The sequence below is a fragment of the Anomaloglossus baeobatrachus genome, chromosome 7 (assembly GCF_048569485.1).
Source record: "Anomaloglossus baeobatrachus isolate aAnoBae1 chromosome 7, aAnoBae1.hap1, whole genome shotgun sequence".
Lineage (NCBI taxonomy): Eukaryota > Metazoa > Chordata > Amphibia > Anura > Aromobatidae > Anomaloglossus > Anomaloglossus baeobatrachus.
In genome coordinates, this window is record NC_134359.1 from 185,030,767 (window position 1) to 185,052,144 (window position 21,378).

Here is a 21,378-nt window from a genome sequence, read left to right on the forward strand (position 1 = left end):
GCCATGCCTATATCTGTGTCTCGTCCTCCTTTTCCTCGTCAAGCTGTTTTGTTTTCGCATGAGAATTTGTTCTTGTCACTTTCCCATGTGTTTCTGTTGTGTTGTGAGTTGTTTGTCACCTTTTGGACACCTTTGAGGGTGTTTTCTAGGTGTTTTTATGTGTTTGTGATTGCCTCCCATTGTTTCCTATGGGTTCGAGTGGTTCACCAACCGGTTCGCCGAACCGAACTCGAACTAGACCTCCGTTCGATGAACTGAACTAGAGCCGAACCGCAACCGGTTCGCTCATCTCTAGTAACGATCTCACAAACGACGCAACAGCGATCAGCGATATATTGTTTGACCAAGGCGGTCTTTTGGATGTTGTTCGTCGTTGGCAGGGTGTCAAACGTACCAATATGTCTGCTGCGTTCCAAACAATGAACAATATTTTGAAACTGAACGACGTGTCAACGATCAACGATTTTCAACCTATTTGCGATCGTTCGGAGTCACACGTAGGTGTCACACGCAATGTCGTCGCTAATGATGCTGGATGTGCGTCACGGAAACCATGACCCAGACGACATATCGTGAGATAAATCATAGCATGTAATGCTGCCTTTACACCTAAACCACCATGGAACTGCTCAGCTTTGATGGGAACCTGTCAGGTCCCTTATGCGTTCTAAACTAGAAGCAGGGTGATGTGTGGCCTATTAACCCCTTCCTACACATCCCTGTGTTGTAATAGTGTGTAATATGAATGTATAAAAATATGTTTTATTAATTACATGCTCCCTATGTAAATGATCAGAGGTTCTAGTCCCCTTGTCATTATAGCACCTTGTGGGCGTTTGCATGGTTTCCGTGGTATCACGCCCCTGTGTGTGATACCATGGATTTACATGAATGACGTCACTGTCGCTCCTTGAGATCCCAAGCGTGCACGCTTACCATTCCCGCAGCCTTGTTATCCGGGTGCTCGCTTCATGGCTTCAGAAGCGCACTGCGCATGCTCAGAAGACTTCTGCGGTTTGTACAATGTGCAGAGCGCGTTTGGAGCCGAGAAGCAAGCACCCAGATAACAAGGCTGCGGGAATGGTAAGCACGCACGCACGGGATCTCAAGGAGCGACGGGGACGTCACTCATGTAAATCCATGGTATCACGCCCACAGGGGCATGGTACCACGGTAACCATGCAAATGCCCACAGGGCAATGCGGCGCCCAGGGGGCTGGAGGCTCTGATCATTTACATAGGGAACATGTAAGTAATAAAACATATTTTTATACATTCATATTACACACTATTGCAACACAGGGATGGGTAGGAATGGGTTACTAGGCCAAACATTACCCTGCCTCTAGGTTAGAACGAATATGGGACCTGACAGGTTCCCTTTAAATGCAGGATATATGTGAAAGGAGCCTTAGGGTGCGTGCCCACGATCAGTGTTTGCTGCAGTTTGGATGCAGCATGCTTCCTCTGCGTCTAAAATGCTACATTGTACAGTAGAAATCCCGTGCCCGCTGTGCTTGTTTTATCCGCAGCAAACACTGACCTGTGGTGCGGCTTTCCAGACTGCAGCATGTCAATTGTTTGCTGCGAATTCGCATGCGTCCTCCGTAGGGAAAACACAAGTGAGAGACTGCAGTGCACTGAACCTTGATCGTAGGTACAAACAGCTGCGGTCTCCTACGTTCTCCTGTGGGGGAAACTCGCGGCCCCACAGGTCAGGACTTGCTGCGTCCAGGACGCAGTGAGCCCTGATCATGGACACATACCCTTACTGTGTTCTTTGCAGGGCAGAATGAACCAATCAACATCAACTTCAAGAAGTGTTTTTATTTGTGTTTTTTTTAGGCTGTTCACTAGGCAGTATAAGTGATAAGATAGTTTTATTCATCGGGTCAATACAATCACAAGGATATCAGATTTCTATTGATTTTTTTATGCTTTGTTACTCTTACATACTAAAAAAATGCTTTTTTTTTTTTAAATATCTTTTGTTTTCAATCACCATATTTTGAGAGCTGTAATTTTTCGATTTTATGTTGATGGAGTTATATGAGGGCTTGTTTTTTGCAGGATGAGGTGTAGTTTTTATTGGTACCATTTTTGAGCACATTATTTTTTTATCGTTTTTTATTCTGATTTTTGGGAGGCAGAATTATCAAAAAACAGCAACATATGAATTGTTTTTATTTGTATTGCTTTTATTATGCCGTTCACCATGTGGTAATATTGATAATAAAGTTTTATTTATCTGGTCAGTATGATTCCAACAATACCACATTTATATATCTTCTGTATTTTATATCTTGCTGCTTTTACAAAATAAAAACAATGTTATGGAAAAAAAAAATATTTCTGTAAAACCTGATTCTGACAGCTATAGCATTTTTATTTTCCTGCTGATGGAGCTGATTGTATGCTTGTATTTTTTGTGGAACAAAATGATGTTTTCACAGATACCATTTTTATTTACATTCAACTTTTTGATCACGTTTTGTTTGTCTATGTGATGAAAAAACAGTTTTTGCTATGTTATTTATTTTTTTAAAGTGTTCACCAATGGGGTTAAATCATAGGTTAGCTTTATAGCTAGATTGTTCCAGTCGTGGCAATACCAAATATGTGTACTTTTTTTTATTTAATTTTGCTTTTACATAAACATGTGTATTTATTAATGTATTTTGTTTTACAATTTTCTTTAGTTTATTTTATGTTTTTAAATGTAAATATTTAGCATTTCTTTTTACTTAGTCCCTCTATGGGACTTCACATGTATTGTAATGCATTAGAGCAGACAGCTTGACACAAGCAGAAAGCCTTTTAGACCCTGCTCTTCGCAGGGTCCAACAGACCACCTTCGCTGGCAGACCTGGAGTCCATCACTATGTTTAAGAGCGATTTGTTACTCTTTTTATAGTATCTCTGACAAATATAAAATGATGGTTTGCCTACTTAATAAAGAGCCTGTGCCTTGAGAATAGCTTAAAAATGAATTAGTTTGAGGTTTAGTTAGGGATGGATCACTTAGCATTGAAGCCTACAGAAGTCACAACCTAGCTGTTGATTTATTCAATTTTAAAGGGGTTGTCCACTAATTTGACAATCCATTCTTAACTGATACAGGGCCTCATTGTAAATAAAAAATGCTTATACTCACCTCCCAGATCAGTGTTGTTCCAATGTTGTCAGTGCCACAACTGAAGACACTCAAACTGCTTTGCTTACATTTCATTGGAGTATACTCAGACGTCCAAGGAGGGTGGGGGGTAAGAGAATGATATCAACACTTGAACCCTTATCATATCCCATTCCCCATAAATGTAGAAATGAACCGTAGTTTATCCTCTGTCCTCCCTTTCTTTGCTGACGATTGATGTAATAATTTACGTCAAGATTTTTTGGCTTGTTTTTATCTACTTTTGATACATCTATTAATCTCTGGTCTGATATCTTGCTTTCAAATCACTGTCATGTATATCACATTTAGAATTAGATGAGCAGATCCACCTCTTCCTGAGAAACTGTCAAACTGGGATGGCTCTAATAGATGTGTGATGGCCACTGGACTTGGCATACAAGTGTTTACCGATGTGGATCTCTATAGACATAAGTCTGTAATTGATAGTTCGCATCTGCTTCAGTAATAATGTCCATATATTCCACCATTTTCACGTTATATGAAAGGGTTAATTTAATATTAAACCTATATTTATTGAGTTGGCCAATGAATTAATGCAATTCACACTCAGTACCCTGCCAGATAAAGAACAAGTCATCATTGTAGAGAAGCCAACACTGCACATGGTTAGCAGCCTGGGCTTCTCTATCACCAAACAGCTCCTTCTCTCAGGAACCCAGGATGAGATTGGCATGTGAAGGCTCACAGGCAGTACCCATGGCTGTGCCTTGACTCTGCACATAAAAGGCATACTTAAACATGAGGATGTTATATGCGAAGATGAACTGCAGCATCTCAAGGACCAACATGGATATATAGAAATCCCAGTTGTTTGTTCTCAGGAAGAAGTGGGCTTCTTTTAGAACATTAGAGTATTGAATCTATGTCTAATGATGCAGTATTAGCCGGTACAAGATAAATATGCTCGTCTAAGCTGATATCTTCAATTTGCACCAGGACATCTATAGTATCATACAGCTAGAATGGTAATGACTTGACTGAGGCTTAAAGTTCATTAGTTTTTTGCACTATGTAATTTTTAGATCCTAGAGTTTGTGCTGAATATTTGTTTAGTTTATCTGATTATCTAGAAGAGGTATGCAACCTGATCACTTCTTTAATGAACTGAGAAGTGTCAAATGTTTATTACTTTTTACATTATATTATGACATTTATACATTACTCTTTTTTTTAGGTTTTCTTGTCAGCCCAAAACACAAAAGAAACAAAGTCCTGAGCTCTAGCTTTCCAAAGCCTAGACCTGCAAAGTATGAAGAGTCATCATCTGGACCTTCTCAAAATATGAGAAGCAGTTATTCCCACCCAAAGAGAGATCGGGAGAAATTCAGAAGTGCGCTTGTGGACATAATAATGTAAGTCATTTTTTCCGAGTAGAAAAAAAAATTCACTAATAATGAATTAATTCCAAAAAGAATTATAGTGTAAATACTTTAGATGTTAGTACTGCCGTAGCTTTAGGCAGGCTTTGATGGTGGTTGATTGTTATACATATGTTTTTTATGCCAAAAAGTGGTGCATGTCATTTACAAATTTAGTTACAAGTGAAAAGGTTTTGGTACCGTGTTAGCCAGTTGAAAAATTATTGAATGATCTCAGTGAGAGGAACAAAATTATAATCTTGTGATACCTTTTAATGGCTAACTAAAATAAAGTGATGTTACAAAGCAAGCTTTCGAGACATCTCAGGTCCCTTCATCAGGCATGGTATGATAAAATATCTGAAGAAACACAAATATATGCACAAACAGAGCAGAGGGATGGCATAATAAAAGACATATAAATAAACAAACACTGAGCTTAGAAAGTGAATCCTTAATTAGCTTTGATTAGTGGTGTGAGAGTTGTATTGTCCCAATATACATGTAGGAGACTCACCAGACATCTGATCCTACATGGATATTGGGACAATAACGCTCTCACACCACTAATCAAACCTAATTAAGGATTCACTTTCTAAGCTCAGTGTTTGTTTATTTAAATGTCTTTTATTATGCCATCCCTCTGCTCTGTTTGTGCATATATTTGTGTTTCTTCAGATATTTTGTCATACCATGCCTGATGAAGGGACCTGAGATGTCTCGAAAGCTTGCTTTGTACTAACAACCAGGGAAGGGGTGCACCGCCAAAAATAATGATGTTGTGTATTGAGGCAGGTGCTCACCCATGCGGCAAGGGGACTATGGAGACAAAAAGAGAAGAGTACCGCACATGATGGGGAGCACAACAACAATAAATGGTAAAAACAACCTTTATTTGTAGCAAAAGTTAAAAACCATTAAAATACAAAAAACACACCTAATAGCACGACATGCGCCCACCGCCCAGCTCCAAAGCAATATTGTGCGTATTAGAAATCATGAAGTACAAGCATTAATGACACGTGGCAAAATTTGAAATGACAATAAATAGCATGGATACAGCCGTAACAATACCTAGAGGGAGAATGATAGTAGGAATCAATATAAGCATATACCCTCATAAAGCCACAGGGCAAAAGGAGGCCCAGCAGTACCAGCACATAGTCAGAAGTATAAAATTACAATTTTTACCATTTATTGTTGTTGTGCTCCCCATCATGTGCGGTACTCTTCTCTTTTTGTCTCGAAAGCTTGCTTTGTAACATCACTTTATTTTATTTTAGTTAGCCATTAAAAGGTATCACTAGATTATAATTTTGTTCCTCTCACTGAGAACATTCAATAAAATTTACAAATTTGGCACATTTTATTTTTGCCTTCAGCTGTATCACAGTAAAAAAGACACTGATTATATTTTAATTTATGTTGTGATTTTTACCTCTTTCAGGAAAAATGATGGCACTACAATGCAGGATTTTCAATCTGATCATGCTAACTCGAGTTCTGAGGCATCTCCATTAGATAAAGAGATTTTGGTAAATAGACCGTTTTGCACTATAATAAAAGAATAAAAAAAAAATCAGTGAGTGTTTCACTAGAATTCATCATTGCAGCTGTATATTTACATATTATAAACATTTACTATAAAAATTCAACAAACGCATTGGCCAAAAGTATGTGGCGCATATTAATTATTAAGTTCTGGTGTTTCAGTTATATCCATTGCTAACCGGTGCATTCAGTCAAGCACACAGCTATGCGCAACCCATAGACAAAACGTTGCATTTAAGGGTATGGCCATGCTTTATGTGCCAAGTCTTATGCTTGATTTAAAATACACCTGAGAAAGCACCCAGAAAACACTCAAAAGAAAAATTGTATGCATTGCTACACAAAAAACAATGTGCTGTTCACATATTCAGTCTTTTTAGCGTCTTTTATTCAATTCAGGTTTCCAAAGACACCAAGAGGGTAAAAGAAGTGAGCTGACCTTTCTTCAGGTGTTTTCCCATTTTGAAGATGCTCTATACTTTGCAATACAAGTCAATGGGAAAGCTCAAAAGAAGCCCAGGCGTCTTGAGTGTTTTACAAATGTTTTTGCTTTAGAAATCAATCTGTGTGGTCATACATTTAGTGTAACATGTTCCATAAAGATAATTTAGGGACCTTAATTAGGAATTTCCGACATGAAACTTGAGATTGAAGTAACACGTTTAACAGCGTACAGTATTTTTTAGCATGTCTGCATTTCGTGTCCATTATTTTCTTTTTTTACTTTTTTTACATTAGAGGTACAATTATTACATAAGTCATGGCATTGACACAGAACATGTAGCATCAATGGAAGATTCTTGGCTAGAAAATGTCTTATGTTTGGTTCCGGAGCACTTAAAGGTTTACACTGAAAGTATTCACTCATTGTCAGATGAAATGAAAGAAGATTATCTTCTTAGTGTAAAGAAGGCAATCGGTGAGTTTCTTTTCTTTGCACACTCTTTTTGATCTTGTAGTTAACTTGTAGTAATCCATTTGTTTTTTATATAATATGTGACAAATCTGGCAAATTAACTCATGGGATTACGTACCATCTTCTGATAAGGATGTTTGGCATAGGATCACAGGAAGAACTTTCAATTGAACACAGTGTATTAAGGTCCAGTCACACTAAACAACTTACCAGCGATCCCAACAACGATTGGGATCGCTGGTAAGTTGCTAGGAGGTTGCTGGTGAGATGTCACACTGCGACGCTCCAGCGATCCCACCAGCAACCTGACCGGGCAGGGATCGCTGGAGCGTCGCTACAGGAGTTGCTGGTGAGCTCACCAGCAACCAGTGACCAGCCCCCAGCGCCGCGTGGAAGATGCTGCGCTTGGTAACTAAGGTAAATATCGGGTAACAAACCCGATATTTACCTTGGTTACCAGCGCACGCAGCTACACGTGCAGAGAACAGGGAGCAGCGCACACCGCTTAGCGCTGGCTCCCTGCTCTCCTAGTTACAGCACACATCGGGTTAATTACCCGATGTGTGCTGTAGCAACATGTGCACAGAGCAGGGAGCAGCGCACACTGCTTAGCGCTGGCTCACTGCTCTCCTAGCTACAGTACACATCGGGGTAATTACCCGATGTGTGCTGCAGCTACATGTGCACAGAGCAGGAGCCGGCACTGACAGCTTGAGAGCAGGGACGCTGGTAACGAAGGTAAATATCGGGTAACCAAGGACAGGGCTTCTTGGATACCCGATGTTTACTGTGGTTACCAGCCTCCAAAGAAGCCGGCTCCTGCTGCCTGCACATTTAGTTGTTGCTGTCTCGCTGTCACACACAGCGATCTGTGCTTCACAGCAGGACAGCAACAACTAAAAAATTTGCCAGGATATTCAGCAACAACCAACAACCTCACAGCAGGGGCCGGGTTGTTGCTGGATGTCACACACAGCAACATCACTAGCAACATCGCTGCTACGTCACAAAAGTTGTTCGTTAGCAGCGATGTTGCTAGCGATGTTGCTTAGTGTGACGGGGCCTTTAGGCTCAAAATTTACCTACAAGAGTTGTCTGGTCTAAAATGACAAGTCTTCAGTCACTCTATGTGAACGCAGACCTGTGAATCCATACATTGTTGGCATTCCTCAGGTGTCAGAGCTGGGGACAGTGGTCACGTGGCTGCGAGTATGCAATATGCATATTCCTGGCCAGAATTCCACTAGATGGGCATGATCATGCTCAATGTAAGTGTCAGAAGTTTCGCTACAAGCGCTCGATGTAACTATAAGAGCCAGAACGAGGCTGTCATAGAGTTGTATTGATTTGTGACCTCCGGCACGCTCCATGAAACCCTGGAGATTTTGGCAGGTCACAAATCGCCAGAGACCGACTGAGGTAGCACTGGAAAAAATGAAGTAAGTGGAAGGTGAGTATAATACAGGGGACAGGGATCTTACATTTAGTGTATGGGCACACTTTGAATATTTGGTTGCAGAAAGTTTTGCACAATTTCGGCATCCCTTGGCAAAAAACTCAGAACTAAAACGCTCGTTTATGATGCATTCTGGAGCTTTTTTATGTGTTTTTTAGCATGTGTTTTTCATTGCTTTCATTGGTAAAAAACGCAGGCAAAAATTGCTGAAAAAATTGACATGTTGCAGATTATTTTCTACACTAAATCTGCAAGGAAAAGAAACTAAACATGTAGGTTTCAGGTTTCTTATTTACTTTGCTGGCACAAGGATTTGCTTGCAGTTTCATGACAAAACTACAGTAAAAAAAAAATGCATAAAAAACACAATTAGGCTATGTGCACATGCTGCGTTTTTTTGACACTACGTTTTTGTGCGTTTTTGGCCGCTAAAAACGCACAAAAATGCACCCGCGGCAAAAAAAACGCTGCAAAAAACGCATGCGTTTTTACCTTGATTTGGTGCGTTTATGGCTGCGTTTTGCTGCTTTTTTATCTCTGTGTTTTTCAGCGTTTTTCCAATGCATTGCATGGGGGGAAAACGCAGAAAAACGCAGGAAAGAATTGACATGTCCATTTTTTTTTTTTAAGCTCAAAAACGCAGCTTAAAAAAAAAGTTGTGTGTGGACAGCAAAAATGAAAACTCATAGACTTTGCTGGGGAAGCAAAGTCATACAGTTTTGAGTCCAAAAACGCACCCGAAAAACGCGCAAAAACGCCGCGAAAAAGAAACTGTGTGAACTTAAACTATGAATGCACAGCCTTAAAAGCATCACTTCAGCGCTGGAATTAAAAAAAAACGCTGAAGTGATGCTTTAATCCTTTGATTACTTATACGGTACAATGGTATTGCAGTATATTGAGAAATTGTGATTCTTCACTCTACACTCTGTGCCCCATCTTGACAGAAAAAAACCCAGAAATGTAGAAGTTTTTACAAATTTTTTAAGCAAGAAAAACTGAAATATCACATGGTCATAAGAATTCAGACCCTTTGCTCAGACATTCAGACAGATATACTTTCCGTACCCACTGTACTTACTATTCATATAGTTCAAGTAAGTAATAGGGAACATTAGGAGCATTGTGGCATGTAAAACGTAAGAATGTGCAAATTATCATTTTTAGCATTATGCAGTTTATATCTATTTTACAAAGTTTGGAAATCCCATTTAATAGAACTTTAACATTGTTACATGCAAAAACATACATTTACTATAGAGAGAAATAGCACACCACACTTAATATCCATGCTGAATTGGGATTTCTTGAACATGGTGGTTGTTAATCCAGTTGGTGCAGCAGAACAACAAGTAAGAAAAAGTAGTAGGGATGCCCAGCACATCCATCCAGGCAAATAAAGTTCATCTTCTTTATTGGAAGCCATTAAAAAGATATACATGGAAATCCATGGAAACAAATTAGATAGCTTTGAAAAGAGGAGAAAAAATATGTGGCGCTATCTGAGAGTAGCAGCAAATTATAAATGGTAGGTGTGGTGTGTTGTATTGCACTCACCTAATGTAATGGGATCAAGGCATAAATATGTGAACCTCCCCGAGGGCTGGATGAACAGGTGGCCACCAGTCCGGTGAACTCTAGTGGAGTCCTCCAGAGGGATCCGAACAGACAGAGAAGGAAAATGCAATCTTCACTGTGAGCGCCAACACCGAAGATTGCATTTTCCTTCTCTCCATGGAAAAAGATGGAAAAAGCATACTGACATGTTCCTGGCATTACCGCCCTTAGTCATAGCATGTAGCTAGAAATTCGTCAGTATGCCTTTTTCATCCTTTTCCATGGATTTTTTCTGTATGTATTTTTAATGGTTTCCAATAAAGAAAATTAACTTTTATATGCCTGGATGGATGTGCTGGATATCCATACTACTTTTTTATTCATTTACTATAGTTTAAGTTCTCATGCTTTATACTTATATATTCTGTGTTTCTTTCAGTTGACTTTGTTTTAAAAGATCCAAGAGAGAAGAATGAAATTAAAGAACCAGTTATGGAACCACATCGTGTTGAGTAAGTCACGTTTTTAGTATAGGATAGTCGTGGCCAAAAGTTTTGAAACTGACATAAATTTTGTTTTTCACAGTTTGCTCGTTCAGTCTTTTTATGTATAATCTTTCTTTATTGAATAGAAGAGAAAGAAAATAACATACAAATAACCAAGGATACAGAAATGGCTTCACATGTATCACCATTATATGAATAACAGTACTATAAACTTTTTTCAACTGATACACTACATCCTGCATAATATTAGAGCTATCCACTTCATTCTGTCTTCCTGTATCGCTACTCAAAACTGATATTTGCATATTTAAGAAGTAAAAATAAAAAAGAGAAAAGAAAAAATTCCAGTTCTCACTTGTTTTACTTTATGATCACCTCCATCACCTGGCTCATTCTTTTTAATGAGAACTCATTGTGCTCAAAATCTAGTATGATCTTTAAAAATAACCAACTCCTTCCAATTTCACCTGTACCGAGATAAGAAAGAAAAAAGTGACGAGAGAAAGAATAAACATACAAAGACTAGAAAAGTAAGCTTTAAGAAGATAAAGAGAAACATCTAAGGGTTTGGGAGGGGAGAGGGAGGTAGCCACTTATGAAGCCTATCCTGATCCGTTCACTAACTATTGACGTTCCACTAAGGCTCAAAATAGTGTTTGGTAACCCTCTGTGTCTTTGAAAAGTATCCAAGACATCCAAATTTCACAAACCTCTCGTTGCGTCCCTCTGCTTCTGCCATTAATTCTTCCATATGGTAAATATACTCAAATTCCTGCGTCCACTCCCTCAAAGCCGGAACCTCTTTTGATCTCCAGTGTCTGGGTATCACTGCCCTAGCCGCTGCCAGACAGAACCGTAGTATATCTCCTTTTTGGGCTTTAATAGAACCTGGGAGCATTGACAACAGTGCTATTTGAGGGGTCTGTGGCACTACTGTCCCAGTTATTTTTGTATATGTTTGAAAAATTGCCTCCCAGAATGGTTTAATTTTGGGGCAGTCCCACTATATATGCGTCATCGTCCCCCGGACTGTCTCACAGCGCCAACACTCCTCAGCGACAGAAGGGAAGATCCTGTGCAGCTGTACCGGACACTGATACCATCTTGTCAAAATCTTATATAGTTTTTCTCTTTTGTGTACCCTGCCGTTGATAGTTTATGTGTAAATATATATGCTCTCTGTTTTTCTGTGTCTGTGAAAGTCGTCTCCAGTTCTTCTTCCCACTTTGTCATATATTTGGGATCTGAGTCCGCGGAGGGAACTGCCTGACCTATCAACTTATATATGAGAGACATCAGATGTAGTGGTGTTGAATCCTGCATAAACAATTTTTCAAAGGGCAAAACCAGTGTGTCTGACAGACCTCCTATTCCCCGTGACCTAGAGTTGACAAACGAATAGAGTTGTCTGTATTCAATCCAGGACAATATCCGAGGGGGTTCCATATTTTGCATATCCGAGAAAGATCTCATGCTGGACCCTGCGAGGGTGTGATAAATCCTACCATCCTGTTGTACATTCCATCTTAAAAAGTTAGTCCGGCCAACTCCTGGGGGAAATTCTGGGTTGGAAATGATAGGTGCTAGAAGGAAGGGGCACCCCACCAACCCACCTCTCCGTTTTACCTGATCCCATACCCTCAACGTGGCTCTAATCAAAAAATCCGCCGAAGATAATCTCACCCCCTCTCTGGACTCAAGCCATGGAAGATATTTTAAGGGAGTTGAAGAGCTTTCCTGTTCAAGTGTGACCCATTTCTTAACCTTTTCGTTAAAATGCCAGTCAAACAGTCGAACTAACAGGGCCGCCTTATGATATCCGCGCAGGTCTGGAAGTCCAGCGCCCCCAGTAGTAATATGCCGTGTAAGTGTATGGTATTTTATTCTGGCTCTAGAGTGTCCCCATATAAAGTGAGTTAGAGCAGACCTGAGGGTCCGAAAAAAACTAGCTGGAGGGAGAATCGGCACTGCCTGAAATATATATAGAAACCGGGGTAGTATATCCATCTTAAACGTATTGATACGGCCAAACCAAGATATGGGTTTTCTATGATATGTCCGAAGCTCTTTGACTGTTCGTGTTAATAATGCTAAGTAATTCATAGAGTACAAGGATCCCAGATCTGCGGGGACACTTATGCCCAAATATTTGATAGCCTGGGATTGCCACTTAAATGGGAAGTTACTTTTAGCCAGTAACACTTCCTGTGGCTGCAGCGTGACATTTAAGGCCTCCGATTTCGCATAATTGACCTTGAAATTACTTAGATCCCCAAATCTCTCGAACTCTGCCAACAAGGAAGGGAAAGTAATGTGTGGCTGGGAAACATATAATAACAAATCGTCCGCATACAGCGCTGCCTTATATGTCTCTCCTATTCGCATACCATGTACACTGGGACTTTTCCTGATCGCATTAGCGAGGTGTTCCATTGTAAGTACATACAACAGCGGGGAAAGAGGACACCCCTGCCTTGTTCCATTTTTAATTATAATAGGTTGTGATAAGAAACCATTTGCCTTTATACGGGCCGAAGGACAGGTATATAAGGCCATTACCTTATTTAAGAAGCATGTACCCAGCCCTATTTGCTTTAAAGCCTCCCTCAGGAAGTCCCAATGTACACGGTCAAATGCTTTTTCTGCGTCCACCGATAGTATACCCAGTGGCTGAGACGAATTTTTGGCATGAGCTATTAGCAGCAGAGTCTTATTAACATTATCCCGCGCCTCCCTCCCCTGTATAAATCCTACTTGATCCGTATCAATGATGGAGGGGAGAAGGGGAGCAAGCCTATTAGCCAGAATCTTGGAGTATAGTTTTATGTCTACATTGAGTAGAGATATTGGTCTATAATTAGCCACCAAGGTGGGATCTTTACCAGGTTTTGGAAGAACCGTAATATGCGCCTCCAGTGACTGAGCTGCAAAGGGGGTTTCCCCTGAAATTGCGTTAAATACCTTTGTTAGGAATGGAGTAAGCATTTCTCGAAATGTTTTATAAAATGTAGGAGAAAATCCATCTGGGCCTGGACTCTTCCCATTTGGAGTATTCGTAATAGCTTCTCCCACTTCCTCTTCCGAGAACCTGCTTTCTAATTTTAGTACCTCCTCAGTTTTCAGAGTCGGTAAGGCTGTGTCCGCCATATATCTCTCAATGCGCTCAGTCAATGCCTGTGGCTCCATATCAGAGAACTTCCCTCGGATATTATACAGATCCGAGTAAAACCCCCTCAATTCCTTCAAGACCTCTGTCAGATTGCTCGTCTCCCCTCCCCCTCGCCGCCTCACTCTAGGAATGAATGTTGTGAGATTACGGGGATGTAACAGGTTTGATAAAGATCTGCCGCATTTGTTGGCGTGCTGATAAAGGAAACGTTTATAATGATTGCGATACCGGAGATATCTTTCATTCAAAAAAGTCCGAAGTTCCTCCCTACATTTTGTAAGTTCCGTCAGTGTCTCCCTCAACTGTCTACCCTTATGTGCTGTTTCCAACTCCTGAATCTTGTCTAATAACTCTTTTATTCGGGTATTTCTCATCTTCTTGATACGTGCCCCATGCTTTACCAGCACCCCTCTAATTACACACTTAAATGCCTCCCACTGCAAAGGCAGCGAAGTGGGGTCCGATTCGTGAGTGGACATGAAGACCCCAACCGTATCTCTGATATCAGACATGCAAATTGCATCTTTAAGCAGGTTATCATTGAGTCTCCACGTCCACTCCCGTCTCCGACTATCTGGGGGGGAAAAAGCCAAAAAGATGGGGGCATGATCAGACCACACAAAGCTTCCAATCGTGGGATCCGGTCTCCAGGCCAGCACACAATGGCTGACCAAAAATAAATCTATGCGGCTGTATGAGTCATGTGGAATGGAATAAAAGGTATAGTCCCTACCCGTAGGGTGTATGCTACGCCACACATCATTTAGTTGCATCCGATATATGTCCCGCTTCAGGGACGCCAGTCGCTTCAGGGGGATGTTGCTCCTTCCGGCCGATGTGTCTACTAAGGGATTCAAAGACAAATTAAAATCACCCCCCACTATCATTATTCCCTCCGCGAACTCAGATAAAACCTGCAAAAAGGCCTTACAAGTCTGTGTCTGCTCCACATTTGGAGCATACCATCCTGCAACCGTGTATACTGTATCAGAAATCCGAAGCTTAATTATGACATATCTACCCTCTGCATCCTGTTTCATGTCAAGGATGGAGTGTGGCAGGCTTCTATGAATGGCCAGCGACACGCCCCTAGACCGAGATTCGGTGTTGGCGCTGTGGAACCATGTCACATAGTTACGGTCCCTCAAAGTTGGGATATGTCCCACCTCAAAATGTGTTTCCTGAAGAAGCAGTATATGGACTCTCTGTTTGTGCATTTCAGTTAGAATTTGGGCCCGTTTTTGTGGTGTGTTAAAACCTTTTGTGTTTAAGGATCCAAATTTCAATTCCGCCATATTTGTTTTGTTTTCCTGGCTACCTGACATACAAGGGGAGGACACAAGGGGGTAAAGAATAGAAGTCAAGAAGGGTTACTTCAAAAAAGAGTATAGATGAAGATTTAGGAAAAGAAAAGATCAGAACAGAGAAGAAGATTTATATAGTACCGTAGTACAGAAATAGAGCACCAACGACGATGCCCAAGGACCTCAGTCCACCTTTATTGTTGGGGGAAACTGTGTCTAGCTATACCTTGTCCAGCACGGTATAGCGCCCCTCAAAGCGAGGTGGTCTTTCCAGGGAGAGTCACTCCCCACCGGCGCGGTTCTGCACCACCTAACTAAAACAAGTATACTTCCAACTGCATTAAACCAAGTAACGGGTTGAGACCTATTCCAGCTTACCTTACTATATCACTACCCCATATACCTCCCCTCTGCTTGAACAGCGAGCAATATCCTGAAAATATCCCCTCTATAAATCCGGCCCTATTATCGCTTAACTTTAACAATGGACATTTCTCCAAACATCAACTATTAAGTCTTTCTTGTCTGCAACAATCAGGGTCCCTCCCCTGTCGCCAGAGAAGCTCAAGAACCCCTTCTCCAACTGGTAGGACTCCAGACTCAGCCAAGGTCCATAGGAGCTCCTCTTCTCCTCCTCTGGGGAACTACAGCATGTGGCTCTACCCCAGGAGCCCCCGGAGGTAGGAATGGCCAGTCCCGGATCATCACTGATGGAATTTGAAGGGCTGCGGTGAATGGTGGTATGCCACCTGGGTGACTGAGAACGTGCATCCTTCCCGCCCTCCGGACTCTTAAGCGAAATGGAAAGCCCCAGGTATATGGTATGTTGTGCTGACGTAATATGTCCAGTAAAGGTTTCAGAGCCTTCCTCTTCTCGAGCGTCCATCTTGACAGGTCAGATAGAATTAGGATCCTTTGTCCCTGATAAAATATATTTCCAGCCTTCTGTGCTTGAGCCATTATATTATCTTTAATTTTGTACTTGTGTACTTTACATATAACGTCTCTAGGGTGCTCTGGATCCATGGCCTTGGGGCCCAACGCTCTGTGTGCCCTGTCTAGCTCCAGTGGAGAATCAATAGGCACTTGCAGTATATCATTGAAAATATGGCATAAAGTCTCGTTAAGTGCTGTATGTTCCACCGACTCAGGGAGGCCACGTAGTCTGATATTATTTCGCCGGTTTCTATTTTCGACATCATCTAGCATATCTGCTAAATACTGAAGCTGTATAGTATGAGATGCGTATCCAGCTTCTTGTTCTGTTACTTTAGAGGACAGTGACTGCACTGAGGATTCTGCTGTTGTGACTCTTTCTCCTAGCTGTTGTACTTCATCTTTGAGTCCAGAGAGTTCAGCCTTATATGAGTTTTCTAGCCTGGAGATATACTGCTCCATGTCATTTTTTGTGGGGATATTTTTAATGTGTGCACTCAGCTCTCCAATATTCCGCCATAGCTGGCTGATATCTTGGCCAGCCTGCGTCCCCTCCTGGCTATTCATTTGAGAACTGTCCATGTTTGGAATTCTTCCATTAACCAAAGTTATATCTATTATCCTTGTGGGATGCATTGTTGTGTTTATCTGGGCTTGCCTGCCTCCTTCTTTCTCTGAGCTGAGCTCTTTATCAGCCCCATCTTTACATGCGCTCTCCAGTCGCCTCTCCTCAGGCATTACTCTGCTCCCTCCCCCGCTGCCTTCCTGGTTGCTGTGCTTTGGCGTCTCAGCGCCATCTTGCGCGTCCAGCGCTGATATACCAGGCGTCCCCTTTACACCCGACCGGTCAGCACTCACCGCTCCCTGGGCTGCCTCCACGCTCACTCAAAAAAAAAAAAAACGAAAGCAAAAGGGCTCAAATGAATATTTTTGATTTTTTATTTTCTGCAAAAAAAAGTGTACCACAACGAAAAGCAAAGCCAACGTTTCGGCTTTTTTCAATCCTTTATCAAGGTTTTGCGTCTCAAATTGGTTGAGAGGGGAAAAAGGATGGGTTCAGCGTCTCAGGCGGTGTTATTACACAAGACAGAGGTACTCATATATGCAGAAAAAATGCATGGAACTGCAGATAGGAGGGATGGGAGGAGTGTGGTGAGGAGAGAGCCTGCAGAGAGCGCCAAAATTGAGTAGGACAGGGTCCTGGAGACATACTGAGATGCAAAACCTTGATAAAGGCTTTGCTTTTGGATGTGGTACACTTTTTTTTTTTTTTGGAGAAAATCAAAAATCAAAAATATTAATTTGAGCCCTTTTGATTACGTTGTCCTTTGTGCGCTGGAGTTATCCTTTTCTATATATAGCCTCTTTTACACCAAGCACCTGATTTATGAGCCAAGCCCTAACATATGCTTTTTAGATCTTTTAGTCAGATGTTTCTATAATTACTGAAGTACAAATTCATAAATGTTTACACTTTTATTAACAAATACATCAATTTTTTTCAAAGACTCAATATTTACATCATTGTCTCTTACTTTTCAAGACAAACCATTGTTGCCTAGTTTTTAGATTGTATCATAATTTGTTTGATTTTGCTTGTCCACCCACTTTTTCAGGATTAACCACAGGTTCTCAAGGAGATTGAGATCTGGGAAAATTCCTGGCTAAAGACCCAAAATTTCAATGTTTTGCTTAAGGGCACGTTACACGCTACGATTTATCAAATGATATTTTGTCGGGGTCACGGCGTTAGTGACACACATCTTGCCTTGTTTGACATATCGTAGCGTGTAACACAAATGAGCGACTTTGAACGAGCAAAAATACTCACCTTATCGTTGGTCGTTGACACGTCACTCATTTTTAAAAAATCGAACGTCCTTCTGTGCTCCGGTTGTTCATCGTTCCCGAGGCAGCACACATCGCTCCGTGTGACACCCCGGGAACGATGAACTGCAGCTTACCTGCGGCCGCTGGCAATGTGGAAGGAAGGAGGTGGGCGGGATGTTTACGTCCCGCTCATCTCCGCCCCTCCGCTTCTATTGGCCGGCCACTGTGTGACGTCGCTGTGACGCCAAACGTCCCTCCCCCTTCAGGAAGAGGATGTTCGCCGCCCACAGCGAGGTCGTTTGGAAGGTAAGTACGTGTGACGAGGGTTTACGACTTTGTGCGACACGGGCAAGAAATTGCCCGTGCCGCACAAACGATGGGGGCGGGTGCGATCGCACATGCGATCGCTCGAGAAATTAAGACATGTAAAGCAGGCTTTACCGAGCATCGTAGTTACCACTTTTACCTTGTGAGGTGGTCTCCATCATGCTGGAACTTCTCCTGGATTGTTGGGAGAAGTTGCTCTTAAATGAGGTTTAGATACCATTCTTTATTTATGGCAGTGTTCTTAGGCAAAATTACAAGTGAGCTAATTCCCTTTAGTGAAAAGCAACCACCACATAAATGGCCAAAGGATGCCTTACGGTTGGCATGACTAGGACTCATGGTAATGCTAACCTTTTCTTGTCTCTGGACAATCATTCTTCCCTATGTCCCAAGCAGTCAGAAGAAGGCTCTTCATCAGAGAAAATAAATTGTCAGGACGTATAGGGATTGGACTGTAGTGGACTAAGGTAAAGTTTTGGTTTTTTTTAATGATGTCTCCTTCAGTCCTCCTTCACACGCCCGTATCTCCAGTATGTGTTTGGTCCGTTTCCTCATGTGCCGGAGACAGGGGCACACGTAGACCCATTAAAATCAATGGGTCTGCGCTCACGTGCGTGTTTTACCATGGACCGTGTGTACGTGTGGAGCATAGGGTGCCCGTATGCTCCACACGTAGACATGTCCGTTTTTCTCAGGCATCACGGGTGACACATGGACCGCACATGGACCGCACGGATGTGATCCGTCTGACACGCACCAAATAAAACACGTGCATGTGAAATAAAAAGAATTTCTGTACTCACCTTCTCCAGCACTGCTGTCTCTGCCGCTGCTGGCACTTGCTTCCAACCCCCGCTCATTATGCTCATTGCATATTCACTCCACTGCGAACCGGAAGCAGCAGCAGCGGGGAGTGGGCAGGGCCGGAGACTGTAGATCAGCACCATGGACAGCAACGCCAGGAACAGGTGAGCAGAAAGTTCCCGTTCTCCATGTGTTATCACGGATAACACACAGAGAACACACGTGTGCCATAAACACGGCACATGGAGGGCAATACGCACCCTTGACATGTCCGTGAAAAACGTGCGTGATTTTCACGGATGTGTGAAGGAGGCCTCAGACTGTGTGGGATTGTTTCCAGCATCAGTCTGAAGGCAAAAGTGATAACTAAGTGGCTTGTAAACAAAACATTGATATTTTGAGTCCATGGCCAGGAAACATCCCAGATCTCAGTAAGGCCTCGTGCGCACGTTGCATTTTTTGCACATTTTTTTGGATGCAGTTTTGATCCCAAACTTGCATGCATTTCGGTCCCCAGCAAACTCTATGAGATATCATTTTTTGCTGTGCGCATGTTGCAGCTTTTTTTTAGCTGTGTCTTTGTGGTGACCACAAAGATGCAGCATTTCAATTCTTTCTGCATTTTTGCCAGCGTTTTTGAGCCCTTCCAGTCAATAGATTTGATTAAAAAAAATGCACTGGGCAAAAACGCTGTAAAAAACGCAGTAACACAAGGCAAAAAATACATCCCAAGGGGGAGTTTTTTTGGGACCAAATTCAAATTGTCCCTCCAGTAAGGAAGGAGACAAACTCTAGCGCCATCTATTGGAATTAGCAATCCAAAAAGTCAAAACGTGGCTTTTTAAACAAGTCTTTTCATAAGACTTAGGGGCACTTTGCACACTGCGACATCGCAGGTGCGATGTCGGTGGGGTCAAATTGAAAATGACGCACTTCCGGCATCGCATGCGACATCGCAGTGTGTAAAGGCTGGATGATACGATTAACGAGCGCAAAAGCGTCGTAATCGTATCATCGGTGCAGCGTCGGCGTAATCCATGATTACGCTGATGCGACGGTCCGATGTTGTTCCTCGCTCCTGCGGCAGCACACATCGCTGTGTGTGAAGTCGCAGGAGCGAGGAACGTCTCCTACCGGCCTCACTGCGGCTTCCGTAGGATATGCGGAAGGAAGGAGGTGGGCAGGATGTTTACATCCTGCTCATCTCCGCCCCTCCGCTCTGATTGGCCGCCTGCCGTGTGACGTCGCAGTGACGCCGCACGACCCGCCCCCTTAACAAGGAGGCGGGTCGCCGGCCACAGGGACGTCGCACGGCAGGTGAGTGTGTGTGTGAAGCTGGCGTAGCGATAACTTTCGCTACGCCAGCTATCACCACATATCGCTGCTGCGACGGGGGCGGGCACTATCGCACTAGACATCGCAGCATCGGCCTGCGATGTCGTAGTGTGCAAAGTGCCCCTAAAGCCTGCTTTACATGCTGCAATTTCTCGTACGAACGCATTTGCGATCGCACCCGCCCCCATCGTTTGTGCGGCACGGGCAATTTCTTGCCCGTGTCGCACAAAGTCATAACCCCCCGTCACACGTACTTACCTCCCAAACGACCTTGCTGTGGGCGGCGAACATCCTCTTCCTGAAGGGGGAGGGACGTTTGGCGTCACAGCGACGTCACACAGCGGCCGCCCAATAGAAGCGGAGTTGAGCGGGACGTAAACATCCCGCCCACCTCCTTCCTTCCTCAATGCCGGCAGCCGCAGGTAAGCTGTGTTCATCGTTCTCAGGGTGGCACACGGAGCGATGTGTGCTGCCTCGGGAACAATGAACAACCGGAGGTTCGATTTATAGAAAATGAGTGACGTGTCAACGAGCAACGATAAGGTGAGTATTTTTGCTCGTTCACACTCGGTCGTAGCTGTCACACGCTACGATATGTCAAACGATGCCGGATGTGCGTCACTTCCGACGTGACCCCGACGACATATCGTTTGATATATCGTAACATGTAAAACCCGCTTTAGGATTTATTGCCAGATCAGAATCCCAATTTGCAGACACGGTGTTTTGGGGTGAATGCCCCTCGTGAGTGCAAAGTGTGGGTGTCTGATCTGGCTTATGAGAACCTATGTGGGGACCACGGGGAAGACTATTCTCCTTATGGAGACCTGACAAACCAGTCTGGCTGTCAGTAAGGGGACTTATAGCTGCAATGTCCTTCTGGGAATTATTCAAATTGTCCCTCCAGTGAGGAAGGAGACAAACTCTAGCATGCATCCGTGGTCACCACAATGATGCAGTGTGTGCACACAACCTAACGTTAAAGGAGGAAAACGTGAGAGCCCCCACTCCCGTGGGGACCCTCTGGGGCTGGGCAGGCGGCGGTAGCTTGCTGCGCCCATTCTGGCCATCGGGAGGAATCTCCTGCAGGGCCGCGACAGCCGAAAAGGGGGCGTGTCCAGCCTGGGGGGCCT

The 21,378-nt window shown here is 42.8% G+C and overlaps 1 protein-coding gene across 1 annotated transcript in view; it reads left to right on the forward strand.

Annotated features, from left to right (window-relative positions):
• DNAH7 (dynein axonemal heavy chain 7) overlaps positions 1-21,378 on the forward strand; it is an 880,767-nt gene that overhangs the window by 49,638 nt on the left and 809,751 nt on the right. The window contains exons 4-7 of the mRNA XM_075317837.1: positions 4,371-4,548; positions 6,002-6,089; positions 6,844-7,024; positions 10,474-10,546. Coding sequence (XP_075173952.1) covers positions 4,371-4,548; positions 6,002-6,089; positions 6,844-7,024; positions 10,474-10,546 — 520 coding nt within the window. The remainder of the gene's footprint in view (positions 1-4,370; positions 4,549-6,001; positions 6,090-6,843; positions 7,025-10,473; positions 10,547-21,378) is intronic.